The 19,081-nt window shown below is 42.3% G+C and overlaps 1 protein-coding gene across 2 annotated transcripts in view; it reads right to left on the bottom strand.

Moving 5' to 3' along the window:
- SYNJ2 (synaptojanin 2) overlaps positions 1 to 19,081 on the bottom strand; it is a 67,017-nt gene that overhangs the window by 21,654 nt on the left and 26,282 nt on the right. For both annotated transcript variants that reach the window (XM_087774328.1, XM_087774329.1), the window contains exons 5-14: positions 14,707 to 14,790; positions 12,794 to 12,855; positions 10,016 to 10,112; positions 8,037 to 8,209; positions 7,567 to 7,648; positions 7,194 to 7,343; positions 6,931 to 7,096; positions 5,430 to 5,621; positions 3,202 to 3,286; positions 846 to 986 (exon numbers count right to left, since the gene is read on the bottom strand). In XM_087774328.1, the coding sequence (XP_087630454.1) occupies positions 846 to 986; positions 3,202 to 3,286; positions 5,430 to 5,621; positions 6,931 to 7,096; positions 7,194 to 7,343; positions 7,567 to 7,648; positions 8,037 to 8,209; positions 10,016 to 10,112; positions 12,794 to 12,855; positions 14,707 to 14,790 (1,232 nt within the window). The remainder of the gene's footprint in view (positions 1 to 845; positions 987 to 3,201; positions 3,287 to 5,429; positions 5,622 to 6,930; positions 7,097 to 7,193; positions 7,344 to 7,566; positions 7,649 to 8,036; positions 8,210 to 10,015; positions 10,113 to 12,793; positions 12,856 to 14,706; positions 14,791 to 19,081) is intronic.

Here is a 19,081-nt window from a genome sequence, read left to right as displayed (position 1 = left end):
AGTGATGCCCAAAGACAGTCTGGGCTAATTACTCATTTCCTATCCATTCACCCTTAGCCTGCATAATTCTTGCTCATGGTAAAGGCATTTTAATGCAGAAATCCCTGTGGCTTGGTAGTCTTTCCTCTTTAATAAAAATGAGAATCTTCTAGGGGCAAGAGGAGTTTGATCAGTCTCCAGGGTGATTGGTGCTAGTAAGCTGAGGACACAGAGCTCCGCACCCTCCTGACTAGGCACACAGTTCTGGTTCCTTGTGACATCTAGGAGAGACAAACACTTAATGGGCCCTTATAGCTCTCAATTCTATAAAATGCCAGGGGGCAAAATTAGCTCTCTTCCCCCCACCTCCCTTTCCACCTTTTCCACCATTCTTTTCAGGCCTGAAGCCAGCCCTGTTTCCATATGGAAACACTAAGGAGAAAAGGTTAAGGTTAGAAAGTAAAACCTGCCCTTCGGGCAGAGGCAGGCACTTGCTTTCACTTGGTGCTGCAAACACTCTCCGACTTCCTAGCTCAGGTCATTTCTTTTCCAGAAAGACAACACCAAAACAAGCTGCTGCACCCTGACTGCCCACCTGGAGCATGCCTGGCTTCTCAGCTGAAGTGGAGGAAGATATTGGGGCTGCCTGACCTTTGCACTAGCCAGGAGGACGGACTCCAGACTATTGCTGCCTGGAAACATGTCTCTCTCCCACACTGAGCAGAGATCCGAATCCTTGTGTGCGTAATTCCAACCAAGCTGAAAAATCACTCCCACCCTCTCTGGCCACACTCCAACAGCAGATGTTACTGAAGACACAGGTTGGGTTTTGGTTTTTTTGTTTTGTTTCTGTTTTGTTTTTTTACCTGATGAAGGGGACATGATAGGGTCGTACAAAGATGAAAAGACAAACACCAACAAGCTGTGCTGATGTCAGCTGAACATAGCGATGAGTCCTGGAAATAGCTTTTTGAAGCTGCTCTCCCCACATTTTTCTATTCGTTGTACTGGAACAAACATAAAATCATTTAATGGAATCAAAACAAACCACATACAGTCAATAAAACGAGCAGATTAACCGCGGCTGAGGTTTACAGACATCCATTAGGCTCTACACATGCTGGTTCCAGAACTGTAAGTGCTGTAGGATGCATGGCAGAGACAGATAATACCCTCCTCGTGAGCCAGCCCAGAGTTAGCAGGGTCAGTGAGCCCAGGCACAGCGCACAAATACAGTTATGCTGCTTCTGGATGTGAGAGGGATTTTGTCTACTACGTGTAGAAAGATCCAAGCTCACATGACATCTGATATCCCCATTCATTGGGGGTAACTCGAAGCTGACTGTAGTAATCATAACCATGAAACAAAAAATCCATGTCAGTCTCATGACTTGTAAGATTGCTTGTGCTCACAGTGAAGAGGAGATCTCTGAGGGCTCAGTGCTGGGGCCAGTTCTGTTTAACATTTTTATCAATGATCTGGATGAGGGGATCGAGTGCAGCCTCAGCAAGTTTGCAGATGACACCAAGTTGGCTGGGAGTGTTGATCTCCTGGAGGGTAGGAATGCTCTATAGAGGGATCTGGACAGGCTGGATCAATGGGCCAAGGCCAATTGCATGAGGTTCAACAAGGCCAAGTGCCAGGTCCTGCACTTGGGTCACAACAACCCCAGGCAACGCTACAGGCTTGGGGAAGAGCAGCTGGAGAGCTGTCTGGCGGAAAAGGACGTGGGGGTGTTGGTCAACAGCTGCCTGAACATGAGGCAGCAGTGTGCCCAGGTGGCCAAGAAGGCCAGTGGCATCCTGGCTTGTATCAGAAATAGCGTGGCCAGCAGGATCAGGGAAGCGATCATCCCCCTGTACTCGGCACTGGTGAGGCCGCACTTCGAGTCCTGTGTTCACTTTTGGGCCCCTCACTACAAGAAGGACATTGAGGTGCTGGAGCATGTCCAAAGAAGGGCAATGAAGCTGGTGAGGGGTCCAGAGCACAAGTCTTACGAGGAGCGGCTGAGGGAGCTGGGATTGTTTAGCCTGGAGAAGAGGAGGCTCAGGGGAGACTTTATTGCTCTCTACAACTACCTGAAAGGAGGTTGTAGCAAGGTGGGGGTTGGTCTCTTCTCCCAAGTAGCAAGCAATAGGACAAGAGGAAATGGCCTCAAGCTGCGCCAGGGGAAGTTTAGGTTGGATATTAGGAAAAATTTCTTCACCAAAAGGGTAGTCAGGCACTGGAACAGGCTGCCCGGGGAAGTGGTTGAGTCCCCATCCCTGGAGGTATTGAAAAGACGTGTAGATGTGCTTAGGGACATGGTTTAGTGGCGGACTTGGCAGTGCTAGGTTAACGGTTAGACTCGATCTTAAAGGTCTTTTCCAACCTAAACGATTCTGTGATTCTCTGGATCTTCTCTGACTGGGAGATGACTGGCTACCCACAGCTGTTGGCTGTTCTTAGCTGAAGGTTTGTGGGTGGGTGCATATACCTTCACTTCTGCAGAACTAGCATTTTCTTGTGTCCAAAGTCAACTGATACATGCAGATACATGGCCAGCCCAGCAGCCATGCTAAGCACTGCTTTAACTTGTCATTCCCAGAAGAGACAACTAACTGGTCAGCCTGATGAATCAGCATGGGAAACATTATCTTCAGGGTTCCATACGTATTCCTCCTTCAGATTCAAAAGGACCAGTATACACCATAGCCTACTGTACATGCTGACGAGCCAAGCTCAGGCTTTGCCTTTAACTCCTTCTCTAGCCATAATTTTCACAAATACAATTAGCCACAGAGACATTTTGTTCATTTTGGAATTCTCACATGAATGCCAATTATGTTTCTAGTCACTGAACACATTTTTCCAACATCAGACAGTGGGTTAAGGACAAGTGTTAAATCAGTGTAAACCATTAGAATCCTTCTCTGCCAACACAAAGACTTAAGAGACTTACAAAACACAGTGTATTCTACTGTACAGAAGTTCACAGAGTAACAGCACTTTCAACACCATCCCCATGCCATTTGTTAATGGCAAACGTATTTCCAGCTATGATTACAAGCAACAGGCTTGGAAGGAAGTATTCTGTACACCTGACCATACAAAGCACAACTCTGGAGGCTTTTGTTTGGCTAGTTCCTTTGGAGAGAGTGCTCTTCTTGGCTTTTTTTGTTTGTTTGTTTGTTTTTGAGGTTTGGGGTTTTTTTGTTATTTTGTTTTGTTTTTTAACCTACCTGGCATTCACAATATTCCCTGCACTTAGTTCAACCATCTCTTCAAATCCCACTGCAAATATGTCAGGAGGGCATTTCTCATCATCTGTTGGCAAGAGGAAAAAGTCATACAAGAGTTACTATTTTGTTGTTTCTTCTAACGACTTGTTTTCCAATTTCTGTCAGAGATCATTCCTGTAGTTCCATCTTGTGTATCCCCTGCCAAGCTATACATATTCATAGCTCCTTTAATCTAATCTCACAAAACAACCCCTGCAGTTCCTCTGAAATTTTTTCCTGCTTTTCTCCCACCAGTTGGTCTCCATCTCTCTTGCAGGAAGCAGTTCAGAACAGAGCATTATATTGTAGCAATGTTAAGATGAGAAAATATTCAATGTTCTCTCTCCCTCACCCCACTCATCACTAAAGCCACAACATCTCACTACCCACCATCTTTCACCCACTTGTCATTTTACTCAACATGCTTCTCCTTTTCTTTTTTTGACACTGATTGCTATGTAAGTGAACTTACTGTCCACACACCAGTATGTCCCTTCCCTCTCGATGCCTTTAGTAAATTTATCTACTCATTTTAAGAAGCCTTTGAAGTTTCTTCTTATCTTTTCTTCCGAGTCTAACTTAAGTTTAGGATAGGCCACTCTAGAGCACAGTGACTCTCCCTTCCCTGGCCCAGGCCTATGGATACTAACCTGGTAAAACACCAAAGATCCAATGCTCTCATATAATAGTGTGAAGCATATCTGTTGACCCATCAGGTCTGTCCATTGCCTAGAGGGATTTTATTTTTTTTTAAACTGTCATATGACCAAGGTAACAGTAACTTAGTTCAACATGAAGACCTAAACAGTAGACAACCACAGGAACCTAAACCAGACCTGCCTCAGAAAATAAGAACAAAAAGAAAAGTAAAATATGCAGCAACTCTCTGTAGACACAAGGGTGAAACTAGCACATGACAGCTAGCCTCCTTTACTGGCTTAACATGACAGGCACTGTCATATGTCTATTTTCCATTAATAATTTCGGACATTTGTCTTTGAACACTTACCCATTGGTGCAGGCACTGCACTGACATTACCACGAACATAGACATTTGCATGGTCATACCCTAGCTCTGTCCATTCACATAACTCAGCTCCCCTCCAGAAGCTGCTTAGGCCTATCACGTTATGGCTGCCTGTATCATTTAGTCCTGCCCCTCCGGTTCTCTCAGGGAAAGGCCTGGCAAGGCTAGCACATGACAGGATCTCAACAAATTTTGATATCATGGGCATAGTCATGTGCTAACACATCTAAACTGTTTCTGAAACAGACTGCACCAATCACCCACCCAAGCTCACAGTACAGTTGTCTGCACCTAATCACACATCCATGCACTCAAGCACTAAGGGTTCAAACAACACAACTTGTGTAAGTAGCCAAGGATTTGAGGAATGAATTCCTGAGCTTGAAGGTTAGGCACAGGAATATCCCTGTGATGCCTGCAGGAAGCTACATTTTCCACTAGAACAATGAAAGCATAGGTTTTGCCATAGTTTTGCAACCACTCAATTTTTAAATGACAGAACATTCACTTTTCATTTTCCTTAATAAAAACTGTAAATCAATTACAATATCTGACCTTGTTCTATAAATAAGAAATTCAGCAGCCAATTTAAGCAAGCCACAAGCACAAGAGCTACCTATAGTGATAAAGAAAGGAAATTACCTTCAACAAATGTAATAACTCTTTTTGTCTGAAGGTTTTGATAGTAACATTTTCAGACAATCCCAGAGTCAAGATTGTACAGATAAGTTTAGCTCCAGATAAAGATCAAGGAGACATTCTGAGGACACCTAAGCATGTAGCTCCCACTCATAACAAAGAACAAAGGACAGAGATATTGAAGAAGAAAACAAAATACGGGATGCAGAATAGCCAGATATACCCCACAATGGCGTGAAAGAGACCTCTGAATTCTGACCTGCTGAAGGTTCAAAGCAGAGTCACCTGGCACAGACCCACAAGTTGCTCTGACTGTCAGGAGCCCTTCACATGCACCGCTCCACTGCTGAGGGGAGGCAGCACAAGTCTACATGGGGCTGAATACACCCCCAAGAATGGACAGAAAATATCCTCCAAGATGCACTGCCTTTGAAAAGAACAGATGGTCAAATCTGTGTCCCAACTTGCTGTCCCTAGAGATGCCAGCAAATATTGCTTACATATTTTGACTGTGAAGTCTTACCCTGAAATTCAGAAACTCCAGAGAGCTTGGGAGAATCCAGCAGCCAGTCTGTCAGCTCGCTGGTACCAAGGATGTTGCTTCGAAACTGTTTCCCTCCGTTCACATTCCAGGTGCCCGTGGCAACACGAATACGCTTGAAGCTTGTGAATTCAAACTGACGCTCTGACATGGCCTTCAAAATACTTGGAGTTACTGACAGAAGAGGGGAGACAGACAGAAAGAGGGTGGGTGAAAGAAGAATGTGCTGTAAAAGGACAGAAAGCATACAGACAGCAGCAACGCAGTCCCTGAGAAATAATGACATTACTCTAGCAGCAACAACACGAAATCTAAGGAGGAACTCAAATGGCAGTGGCAATAACTACAAGATAACCGGGGCTGACATCAGCAATTTCTCTTCCAGAAACCAGGTACCCTTTGAAAGCTTGTGAAGAGCTGGTCACTCACTTTCAGCATATGTTTTCCTATACTTCTTCAAGTAATAAGCAAACAAATTATTGTTCCTCCCTTAATCTTTTCAGTTTAGCCTACAGCGATCAAACATGTCACAAGTTATGACTTAAATTGAAGCCCTAACAAGTTTAGAGTGTGGGGGGAAAGGCGGAGAGCAGCACAGAATCTCACATCAGTCCAAAACTAGCACTGTCATGGCTCTCTAGCCTGGTCAGAGCCCCTCACAGGAAATCGTTATATTCATTTATTTTTGATGATTATAGAAAATTAGCAGCGTGCTTTTTTTTGTGTGAGCACCTGAGGTAACCTCAATCTTTAACCACCTGATTTGAATTGGCAGTCAGGCATAGAGAAGCTATCCATATTTTCCTTGTGGTCCACATCAGGCAGCAGCCCCAGGACTGAAGTGGCACTGAATGGTTCACATCTATCCTATTAAAATCCAGTAGTTCTCTGGAGGAAACTAACCACCTGATACTGCTTGTGGGTGCAATTATCCTGTATTTTGCACACAAGTATCTTCTCAGAGACAGCTAAGTTGGTTTACTCTAGATGGGTGCAAACAAAAGTGTATAGGCTGTGGACTATCAGGGCCTGAAGTAATGCAGGGAATGAACCAACATAACAACATAAATGTGCCTTTAAACATCCAAACGGCTAAAAGCATGTGCAAACTCCAGGCCAAAAATAAGGAGATAAAAAAATCTGAGCTCAAGAGACTTCCTCAAGACAAACTCAGACAGGACCAGACTGGGAATATAGCCCTAAAATCTTTCCCTCTGGACCAACTCCTCTAAACTGTCAGAGGAGATCATCATCAAACAGCAGACAAACATACTCAGAAGGCCAAAACAAAATATGAGAAATAAGCACAGTGGAATTAAAACTCACAGAGTTGTGCTATGGTCACTTGAAAGCAGTGTTTCAAACAACAGATTTGTGCAAAAAGTAGCTTATTTATTGATGTTTTTCAAAAGGGTGCAATTGCTTATATCACACAGCTAAAAACAGACACAAAAGAAAAGTGAAGGATTTACACTGGCCTTACCTAGCAGTGCAGTGTGGTCCATGAGCATCTTGCCTTTGTCTGCATATTCCTCGCTGAAGAAGTCACCCATGAGCAGCAACTCAATGGCTTCCTGCTTTACTGCATCAAAAAAATTTGACTGAATGGTGCGAGACACAGAGCGGGCACCATCCTTGATCTTCCCAACCTACATCAGACAGGAATCATCAGTGCAAGTGACGCTGAAGAGTAAACCGGACATCTTTCTTTACTGGTGAATAAACAGTTTTGCCGTTTTTCTTTACCTTGTGCTTCCCCTCAAGGGCACGACTGCCAGTAAATACTCTGCTCAGATTATGACCGTTGAGAGTCCACATTGCTTTGTAGGATTCCACAAAGCGCTCAATTACAGATTTAGAGTTCAACCCAAGGCTCTCCAATTGAGCAAGCAGGATCTGGATTAGGTGCAAAGGGAGAGAAAACAACAACAACGTTGTTCTTAAATGTGTTTTTGCATTTTATCCTCAGTTTAAGTATTCCAGCCAGCACCGTTACGTATCATAGAGCTGGCAAGACAGACTCATATCACTGAGGCTTATGCCCTCTTTCCCGTCTTCCCCATGGAACAGACAATGCATGCAGTACAGGCATCCACGAAAGGTCCTCTGACAAACTCACCTCCAGTGCAATGAAAGACTGTACACTATTAGTACGATCCAGGCAGTCCAAACAATTCATTCGAAAAGTACCTGTCTGCAGACTTTGGTAACCAAACACAAGAGGAGGGAGGAAAAAAAGGTATATTTTAAAATAACATCTAATCATGAGTGGATTGAACAAGATCATCAAATGTTCAGCCTGAATATACCCACCCACATTTTGACAGTGCAAGCACATTGTGCACAATATATTCCATTAACATGTCTAATTACTTGACTATGTCTGCAAAACTGCATTAGCAAATCCATGCACTGGTAATTTTGCAGATTTCAAACAACAGAGATACAGTTAAGCCAAATAATCTATTTAGCATCAAGACTACACTTTGTCTCAGAATTATGCTCGTGGTTCAAACACAGCAAGCAACCTGGGAAGGCCAAGACATGTGGTGCCTGGCTATGCCGGGACAGAGGGGTAGGGACACTCACCGTGGACTTACATTCTCGCCCTTTGTGAAGATTCCAAAGTCTTCCCAGTGCAACTTCAGCTGAGGCCTCAGCAAATTTTCCAGTTTCTCAGTTTTCCCACCTTTTGCAAATTGGTGGTAGTCAAAGTTTATCATGGGAGTGTCCGCCGCATGGGAAGAGGCCCAAAGCAGTTTCTGTTTAGATAGAGAATGAAGGAAAACAAATCCTGCTCAAGCCACAGTGTAAGGACTGATATCAGCATGCTTTTATCATTACTAAACTTTGCCTGTTTATCACGTCTTTAATATTGAGAAGTTCATAGGGAATTTGGAAAGGCCAGACATGAAAAAAGCACCTGAAGTTCCCTATTTGTTTTCTTTCCAAAAGTAAACTGGATTGTCAGACCCAAATTTTTCTGCAGGAGAACTCAAACTGTAAGTGCAGAGTATTCCTCAGAACTGCTGCTGTCTGCGCCTTGGCTAGTGCCAGCCCTGCAGCAGTGGGCTGCTACCTCTGTGCGTGAGGGTGTACGGCAACAGTGATGCTCTGGGTAGGCTCAGGACCAGGACCCTGATGGGAAGGGTGTCCAAACCCGCTTAAGGTACAGGAGCATAACAGTGCATGGGTGTATTTTTTAACCATTCCTGAAGTGCCAAGACATGGGAAAACGTGGCCCTAAATTTAGGTAGAGGGTGCCTGGCGAGGAAGTAAGAAAGAAATGTCCCAGAAAACATACGACAAAATGTTCATGGTAAACCACAGAAGTGAAAGAAGAGGCACAAACAGACTCATTATTTCACCGCCAATTTCCATGACCTCACATGCATTTCCATAATCACCACAAATTTCATTAAGGTACCTGTAATAGATACGACAATAATACATCCTGTTCTCCACGACAAAGCTAGGGAGAACTGTTATATTAACTCTAGCTATGCAAGCCTTTGTTTATTCCCTTCCCTTCTGTACATTCTCATTTCAAGAGATGGATACTTTACTCCACCTGGATTGTGACACAAACTGAACAAAACAATTCTGATATTACATTAAAAGTGTACATGCAGCAGTTACACCAGTCTAATTGTATAAAGTAAGCCATTAAGCCTTGAACTCAGAACTGTCGTATCATTTTTGACCAATGATAAATACATAACACTTAGTACAGGTGTGTACTTAAACCATTCTTCATGTTATTCTTAGGAAGATATACTCCAACGTATCTGTGTCAGATTTCTAAAGCAACAGGCACTTAGGGGGCAGACTGCCACCAGCCTCCAGCCAGACGCAGGCAGCTATGCATTGCTGCAAATCCCACTCAGTGCCAATCTGCGGCTTCAAGTACACACTAGTTTTAAAAATCTGGCCATGAGAATACCGCACCAGAACCCAACCCAGCTTTAATTCTACAATGCCTGACATCCTGAAAGCACAACCCAGATGTTTTCAGGTATTAGTTGTGCCTAGGGACATGTAGGGGTCAGGAAAATCTCTCTCTTCATACACCAGACTGTCATCTGGTGCTCAGGCAGCCCATTCCCATCACCGTCAGTGCAACATAGCTATTTCCCATTACAATCAGAGCAGGACAGCTTGCTTACGCTCAGTGAGCCAGGGTCAGGGTCTGGTCCCCAAGCAATTCCATGAGGCACCTGACTGCACAGGTGACTACATACTATGACAAAACTGACGACAATTCATTTTTGCAAATGTGAACTACTCTTAGGAGAATTAGGGCAATTTTTTTCAAAGTCTGGTTAAAGAGAATGCGCATAAATGTGTGAAGAAATAAGCAGGAAGGCAGTGCTGGAAATTAAGCTATGAGAGACTATGAAGCAGCATTCTCTCAGTATGTAACATCTAGTAAAGAGATAACATCATTTCTTAAGATATACTATTCATCACCTACTGGGCCAGAAGGGAAACAGAAGAACTTGGAGGCTCAGGGGAAATCAGCAGTTTAAAAGAAAAAAAAAAAAAAAAAAAAAAATCTTTGCTTTTACCTTAAAAGCTCTGTTGAGCACCTCCTCCCCTCCTCTGCTTCCCAACAGGTTAACGATCACTTGTTTTCCATACTGCTCTTTCAGAAGCATCATATGTCTACAGCAAAAGTAACCATAATAAGTACTAAACAAAACCATGTTTTGTTGCCTACTACCTTTTTCAAAATACAAAAGTAGGTATCACTCGTTGTTCCATCCAGCAGAAAGTTTCAGCCACAGCAGCTACAGACATCTTCCTCAGTTTCCTTGCAAGCAATTATTAAATAGTACAAATGGTGAAGGTATGCAATTAATGGACACAGTATTTTGTACTGAATTTAAAGAAAGAAGCATATTAGGAAACAGGCCCCAGATCTTTTATGTCACCGTTGGCTTTGATATTGCCCTTTGTATGCTCCCACCTCTTGGCTGTCAGCCTGGGAACCACATAGGAAGGACAAGAAGAGAAGAAACATGTTACATTTCAACAGGAATTGCCTAGCATCTTGCAGGGCTGAGCCTACAAAGAGGCAGCAGCAGCAGCGGGGCCTAGGACTCCCATGCCAAGGCCAGAGAGGCACAAACACACGTCATAGGCGACAGGGTTCAAATATCTCCAAGCTACTGCAACACTGAGACATTCACTCTCAACTTAATTAAGCAGGAAGGTTAGTAATCATAAGAACTGCTGTGCTGAATCAGACCAAAGGTCCTTTTAGCCAAGTGGGCTTCCATCATGTACTAACAACATTGTAGTAGTACTTAAGAGGAAGCTGGATAGAAATAGACAAAAAAAAAACCCAACAAACAAACACACTCACACAAATGAAAAGCTACTACATGCTGCAAAGCGACATGCAATGGCAAAGTGTCAGAAAAACAGCAAGCATGCGTCTTTCTGGCATGCACCTTTAAGTCCTAGAACCAGAAATAAGACACACAGAAAACCGTGGAAGGGGAGAAAAGAAAGAAAAAGTTACCAGCATGGCCTTCAACAAACATGGCTAAATATATTTTCTGGTGCTATTTATGTTCCTGATTCGGCAACCAGTTCTCTGTACGCCAGCTCTTCCCATACATTTGCACCCCCGTGATCCCAGCATCAAGATCCTACTTCTCTGCCAGTGTTGCTTCCTTACAACAAAACTGCTGAAGCTCAGGTGACCTGCTTGAGTACAGTAAGCAGAGCTCCCCGAGGATTTCTCGGGGAGAGGGGACAAAAAAGATCCACTAACAAGATTACCATTCACTTCTCACAGTGCCTTCTCAACACATTAACCTATCAGATGGGAAAATGTAACAGGCTAAATCCACTCTAACGCTCTCAGAAAAGCTGTAGCAGGTTGTTAAGTTTCAGCATCTTTTTCCATATAAGCATTTGCTTATTCCTTGCCCATTTTCAAAGGACTGTCTTTTACAGATCTGTAAGCAGACAGATCCCTAACTTCATCTAACCCAAAGGCTTTTCTGCGCACAAGGGAAAGAAGGAATAGTACAAGTTGATCATCACGGTCATGTTTCTTACAAGAAAGCTATTCACCAGTTTCATCAGAAAGAAAAGATTCACTGAGCTAAATGGTCTTAACGGAGTTGTTCCTTGCTGAGGTACTCTCAATTTCTTGGGCAGCACAAGAGGATGCTGAATAAATTATTGTTTTCTTCTTATATACCTTATCTCTGCTGTGGAATGCAAACCTCTAAGATGGAGCTTCAGGGACACTGGCAGGGCAAGTTACCATGGCACCTGATGACCCCAAGACCACCAGTCTCAAAGGCAATTGAATTCAGTAGGATTTAAGAGCCTTAAAAAGCTTGGAGAATGTAGGCTAAGACCCTTCAGAGCAGGGACTGCTGTGGTGCCCAGTCCCTTTAGATTCTAATCCCTGTTTGGGGTCTTCAGTGCTGCAAAACTATTAACAGTCACTAATGTCATGTTTGCTGACAGTTGCAGTAAATGAAATCAAGGTATTAACAGGCCTTACCCAAAATTAACATAAACTCTGATTTGCCAAAACCAAATCAAACCAGAAATTAATCACTTGACCTGGCACTTAGAAGTTGAAGATTTCCCACAGGCTAAATCCTTCATGTCCTTTTCAGGCAATGTTCCCAGTGATGTCCATAGGAGTTTGCCCTTAAAGGACAGCACTTCATAGTCAGACATTCAAAGGCATCAAGCTAATGTATGGCTTTTTTTACAGTTTCCAGCTGACAAGCAGAGTATTAATTGCTTAAAAAGGTTTACAAGCCAGTCTTTGGGTAAAGTAGAAAAGCATCAGCGTGACAGCATCATATATATGCTGTCAATACTGATCATAGAATACTGATCATAGAGTAAGATACTGATCATAGAATAAGACACTGTTACTTCTTTATAGCAGTAAAACAATGAGGAGAAAAACAATCCAGACCGGCACGGAAGCAGTGTTTACTTTTTAATTACCTGGGTTACAGTGGTAAAGAATATATGTTCTGAGTACCTTAAGCGTAAATTCACATTTGGTGGCTCACAAAGGGTTACACAGACCCTTTTGCATACCACTCAGTATTTCTTAGCTTTTACAGAAACAAGCCAGGAGACCAAATTAATTCAATTACCATTAAAAACAGAAAGGAAAATGCACAAAAATAAGTGAATAAATAAAGTAAACCCACTTAATCCCACAACACCTGGGGGACTGGCAACATCATCTGAGAGATGTTTCACATCTCTCAGGATTTACTAGGAAGGCATAAAGTTGTGGAATCTTGGTTAAACGCCAGGCTGCTGTGTTATTGCCAAAGTGGAATGAAGCTTACCTGTCAAAGGCAGGAGCATTAGCTTCCAGACCTCTGTTAAGCCTTAGATGATGAGAACCCACCTAAAATAAAATATTGGAAAGAGAAGAAAGAGAGAAGTAACTTCTTAAATTGCTACGGTCCTAAATCACTAGATGTCTCCCTTTTTCCTTCAGAGCAAAACATCTCTCTAACAGCACCAGACAACTCTAACAGACTCCATATACCCCCACACATAATATCCTTAATACAAAAGCCACAGCTTTTATTAGACAACAACATTTACAACTACAAGTGAAAACACGATTATCATTAAGCAAAGGGATACCTACACATCTTTTTATGGCCAAACAAATCACATCCCTTCGCCAGCTTCCTCTAGCAAATATCCTACACTGCCTCACACGAGCATGCTGTGTGCCCAGCATTCTTCCTGCCCTTCCCTCAGCAGAAAAGGCTGCAGTTATGCCAGTTCCATGCGTTGTGTGTCCTGAGTTCTTTCATCTTTCATCATTTACAGAAACTAAAAAGCATTAGAAAAGTCCTTTGAAAATATGAAGGATGAAATCCTGTGCCATCAATCTAATAGGACGTTTACTATGGATGTCAACAACAGTAGCCTCAAGCTCCTTTTGAATGCTAGCTACTGTTATTACAGTATGCAGACGGCTTCTTTTCTCTCCAAAAACTACACTGCTAATTATTTATAGGATCATGCATTGCTTCCTGTACTTCATCATCTTCCTTTCTCTTTATGAGGTTCGTTTCTGCAATTCTTTCTAACATCAGCACCAGCACACTCAGATCCAAGGAATAAGAGTTATGAGTATTCATCAACATAAACGAAAGCTGCGTAATCTAATCCAGATTAGGCAAAAAAGCAGACTGTGTCCCTACTAAAAAACTGAAAATTCTGTTTAACTAGAAATGCTGTGCACTATCCAAAAACACCGGGGGAAAAGCTCTATGGCTTCATAACATACAGAACAACAGTGCTGGATACAGCTACACCATGGGCAGGACGTCTGCACAACCATATGGGCAGACCCGTTTTATAAAAAGAAGCAAGTATTGCACTGGATGGTGCTAACAGACAACAACAGAGATCCTTTAGTCATCTTTCTTTTGCACTAAATCCGGTAGTTCTGAATGGTACCTAGGTGCTAGATTTAAAGATAAAAAAGTACCCAATAATCATTAAAGAATCTATAAAAAGTTACATTACGTATTCTCTACTAACATATATGCATATATGTGCATACTCATTCCATACTTATCCCTCTGTTCAGAGAACGCAAAGAGTGTTAGGGTGATTCTTATTTGAGCTTGTAACTGTATATAACCTGTAAGTCACAGACCATATGTAACCCGCTAGGCTTGATGCAATAATCTCCTGATGAAACCCTACATCTCTGCCTTGCAGAAGATCAGATTAGATCACCATCACTATTTTGACTGAAATCTAGCAAACACACCATCCAGACATTAAGCTGTGTTTCAAGGTAATGTGCTCCTATAGAGCTCCTGGTATCCCTAGATACTCCAATTTTATTGTGGAGGTCAATATCATCAAGCCAACCGGGCACTTCAGAAGGAAAGGTTATTCCAAATCAAACTGAAAATGTGATAAAGATATTGCTGTAAGCTTCAGCTTAGGACATTAGGACACAGTCCCTTACAAATAGTTCCCTGTAGAGGCACACGAACACATGAAAATGTCAAACTTCAGTTAACTATAGCCATTTGCCTGGTTTAGTTCCGTTTATCTAAACATGCAAAATTTCCTACAAGGTAAACCTAAAATGAAAGAGCTCGACATTTTCACGGAATGAGCTTTGCAGCTCATTTAAAAAAAACAATTAAATTGTATGCAACTTCTAAATTATAAGTAGCAGGAGAGATAAGTATGGTAGGCTTTTTGATTATTTGTTTACCTGAAGCCCCGGTTGCTCCCAAAACAGTGGAACAGAACCTCTGATTTGCACAAAGGAGGAGACGTCATCATCCAAGTAAATCGTCTGCAAAAATAAAATAAAGAGAAGGAGTTCTGCAGTTAGATCTCCCAGTCTGTGACCCCTTCATCAGGTGACAGTTTAAGACACTGAACTCAAAGGGTAAAAAAAGTAAACCATGTATCTCACTGTATCCACTTACTGCTCAGCCACTTTTCCATAGTCTCACAGGCAGTGGAACAAAGCACAACGTATTTGCTTTCATGTCATCACAGCAGATTCAATTCATTACTCACCAGAAATAAGAGAAAATTTAAAACACCACCACTGGCAAGAAGGAAGGAATCTTTCATCCACAATGAAGATGGATTTGATCTACTGGTGGAGACACTCAGGAAGACCAGCCATATACTCTGTCTCTCTCACAAAATTTAACTGTCCAAAATGTCATTGCTCCTTGTGACCGATGATGGGTTATGTCAGGTGTGGGATAAGCTTATCTCTTGCTTTATTTACTATTTCTTATTTCACTGTGTGTTGTGCCTTGTCAGAGTGTCTAAATAAATCTCAGTGAAACCAGCAGCTTCGCCACTCCCATTCCGAGACACAGCGAACAGCACGCGATCTACTGCTTTTCCAGGAGCGAGAGGCTCCAAACTCCCCATTCCTTCTCTAACCAGACCTCAAAGTCTCCCTTAATATTTGTTCTTATGATCACTGCTAACAAGCTGATTTTGAGTCAAATCTATGTGAAGTACAAAGACTGATTTCCCCCTTTGCCTTCCCCCTCCACCAGCCCCCAAGCAAAGCATTACATTATACGTTAACTTAGCACAAAAGGTACTATCTTCAGATTCAGTATGACCACAGAGCAACTGTGCAAAGCCTGGCTCACCCCCCTGGCCTATACTTAGCAGTGGAATCCTGGCTGTTTTCCATAGGGGATACATGATACACATCTCTGTTATCTCATGCATGACAATAAGTCCTCTGCAGCCCTGCGGAGGAATGGTAACCAGGTCATCCAGGTAGCTGCTTCTCTAACCGCATCATATCATTTAGCACAACTGCTGCCAGCTAGCTAGCAGCTCCCAAAATAGAAAAGAACATGAAAATGGGTTACTCTACAGCTTTAATGTGGTTTGTGCTTTTGGATTTGCCACTAGATGTGCTGGCTGGGTGGCTCAGGGGAAGTGCCTTCATTTACCTTGACCTCCCATCTTTATAATCACTACCAATGTACAATTTTTAGAGCTACACATGTGAAAAGAAATATAGCTACACCAGAGAAGTACGTATTTAAATATTCCATCACCAGTTTTATCTAACTAATCCTTACAATATTTTGGCAGAGCACTTACAACTACCCCCATTTCACCAAGATGAAAGACTTAAGGGGCTTCATCAAGGACACAATGTCAGTGTTAGAACGATGGCTACCCCAGATGTAGTGCAAAACTGTATGTTTCAATGTTTTTAGCCTCACGCCAATGAACTGAGAACCCTCCTCTGTTGCATCTCATCCTAGCACAACCTCCTGCAAGAGAGGGGGTTGCTCAGGGAAGCGTCCTTGCGAGGCCTGCCTCGCAGCGCGAGTAACGTGGCTCTAAAACACGCTCTCCCAGTAAAGTTTTCTAAACATTGCCAGTATCTGAGCGCAGGAGCTAATTACCATGGCAACACACTGGTGCACCTCTCTTTGCACTTCTGTGCTCAGAAGAGTTCATCCTGCAGTTGGACTACAGGAGGAGTGAGCAGGCCCACCTTCCTCCTCTGTCGCATCCCCACTGAGACACGTTGTACCAAGATGAGTCAGTGACTCCTAAACACTGAATCATCTTTTCACTCACTCATGGACCCAGAAGGGCCAATTCTAAGGTAAAGCAAATTTGTGTAGCTCCATTGACAGCCCCAGCATTATCCTGACTCACACTAAATGATGGTCAGGTCCTGAATCTATGAAAAAAAGAGTCAGGACTGGCTCACTTGAAAATTTGACACGAATCATCACCTTAGTGATGCGATGAGTTGAAACGAAGCATCTAACGATGATTACAAACAAAGCTTCACATGAACTACAATTTGGCCACTCAAACGGCTTGCTACAGAGGATCAGTTTTCTTTACGATCTTCTGGAACATTCTGTTTCTGTAACTAACTGAAAAACCGACAGCTCAAGTATCTCTTTGGCCAGCTCTTTTAAAAAAGTCCCACTTGCAAATTCTCTAGATCCACTGATTAAAAGATAACAATAACAGTAATAATTCTAATTTTAATACCTGCAGTTTAACATCTTCCTGAGCCACAGTTTAAATGGAAAAAAAATGACCAAATATTTCTGCCTTTCTGCATTAACAGATGCTCATATTTCTACTGACTAGTGATTCAACATCGTAAGAGTTAACAGATGTTCGTTACTACTATCACTCACATTTTCTGTTCGCTGGTTTTACCTCTTCTAACTGTTTTCTGCTCTATTAAGCTGTGCATTTGGAAAACTGAACAACAACAACAACAACAACAACAACAAAAATTCAAACTATTTGGAGATCATTCCTGTGATCTAAACAGGATGCCCACATCCTGATGTGCTGGGCTGGGGACATCCTCTCTCAGAGTGAGGTCTAATACAGAACTCCCCTATGATGGTAGGGCATTTTAAACAAACTGACATTTTTATGCTTTTAGAAATTCAGATGTTTTTGAACTGGGAACATGGCCTCTCCAACACAGTCATTCACAAGAAAGTTCTCCACATTAGCACATATTTTTTTTCTTTTCACTTACAGGGCTCATCATTCTGTTCTCTGGAGCAATTCTGTGGTCTTTCACAATCCTCTCACCTCGTTTTCATGACCCAGATGAATCCGAAATTATTTTCTTCAGAGCCGCCAGTGAGTTGGAAAAAGACCCAGTATTTTTTAATGAGTGGGAGAGTAACACCCTTTTCTGCCAGTCATTCCTTCCTAAACAGATTGTAACCATTGCATTAAGCATTACAACTGTGCAAATCTTCCCTGAATTTCAGCAATACCCACTACCCTTCATGCACCACTCCAAGGAACATGACCCCTGATCTTGACATTGCCTTCTACTATGTATGCCCCTTGACATTACAACAATAGTGGCCACAGCCTTCCTACCAGCAGACATCTTAAGCGAGCAGGTTGAAAGACTGAGACTAAGACTTTCCAGTTCAGGAATGGACATATTCTTAACACCCATATACACTATAAGAAACCACATTTGTTAAAATCTTAAATAAGCACTGATAATACATCCAGGTTAAAATTATACTCATAAATAAAAGATTCCAACTTCATTGCTTATGTAATTCCACCATTTATGCATGGTTAAGTACAGAATTTCTTTTCTCATATTCTTCCAAGCTTTGATCATTTTTTTGTTCACAGTGTCATGTTTTCTACAAGCAGATATCTGTCCCACTTTTTTGTCGTTCTAGTTTTGACTTTATTACCCCGTCCTCTAGCAGATCCATTTCTCTTATTCTAAGGCACTATATAAAAGATGAACAGTTCTTTAAAAAAAGAAACCATTCCTTTTTAAAAAGCACTTGAGAATTTTCCTGTCTCCTGTTTTCCTTAACTCATGGACAAGAAATACATCCAAGAAGATCACACAAGTTTTCCTCTACCAGTTCAACAACAATCAGTTACATTTTGGACAACACTTTGTCATTAGGGTTGATACATACTGCTAAATTTTTGTCTTTGGGCTTCATAAAACTATTCTGGAGTCTTATCTTTTGTCTTAGATCCAAAATGACACCAAGTTGTTGCCTACTTGCACCAAGGAGAATGTTCATTCCTATCAAATCCTCAAAACACTCGAGGACTACTTCATTAATCTCAAAGGGCCTGCTCATAGAACAATCCAATCCAGTTAGGTGGATGGATTTTCAGACACATTTCCTGCAGTTTCCCATCAGACAACGTAATAGCAACTGGACATTTAACCCATGCGGAGGTCCTCTTTGCCTTGGTAACAGATTGCCTGTCCTCTGACCTCTGGTGTTAGAATTTGCCATGGTTTTCTTTCGACTTCTGTCTTAGACTCTTTTTGTGGTCTCTTTCTCTGACTCCAGGATCAAGGGTGATAGTGCTGACAGTTCAAGAGGACATTTATCAATCTTTCTCTTCTGTTGCATAGGGCCAGACCTTGCCCCTGTGATCCAAAGACCTTTCCTGGTAACACAAGCTTCATGCACAGGTACTGCTAGCAAGCTTCTGAGCAAGAGGCAAACTGGTACCACTTCTGAGCAAAAAGCAAACATCTACGTCAACCAGATGGTGTTCTAATCTCAGCAGGCTGCTCCCATTCATCGCTTGGAATAATT

This window comes from Nipponia nippon, unplaced genomic scaffold (genome assembly GCF_047370975.1).
Source record: "Nipponia nippon isolate SJK-2023a ecotype South Korea unplaced genomic scaffold, ASM4737097v1 scaffold_4, whole genome shotgun sequence".
Lineage (NCBI taxonomy): Eukaryota > Metazoa > Chordata > Aves > Pelecaniformes > Threskiornithidae > Nipponia > Nipponia nippon.
The sequence above is the reverse complement of the archived record's forward strand: the minus strand, read 5'-3'. Positions and strand labels throughout refer to the sequence as shown.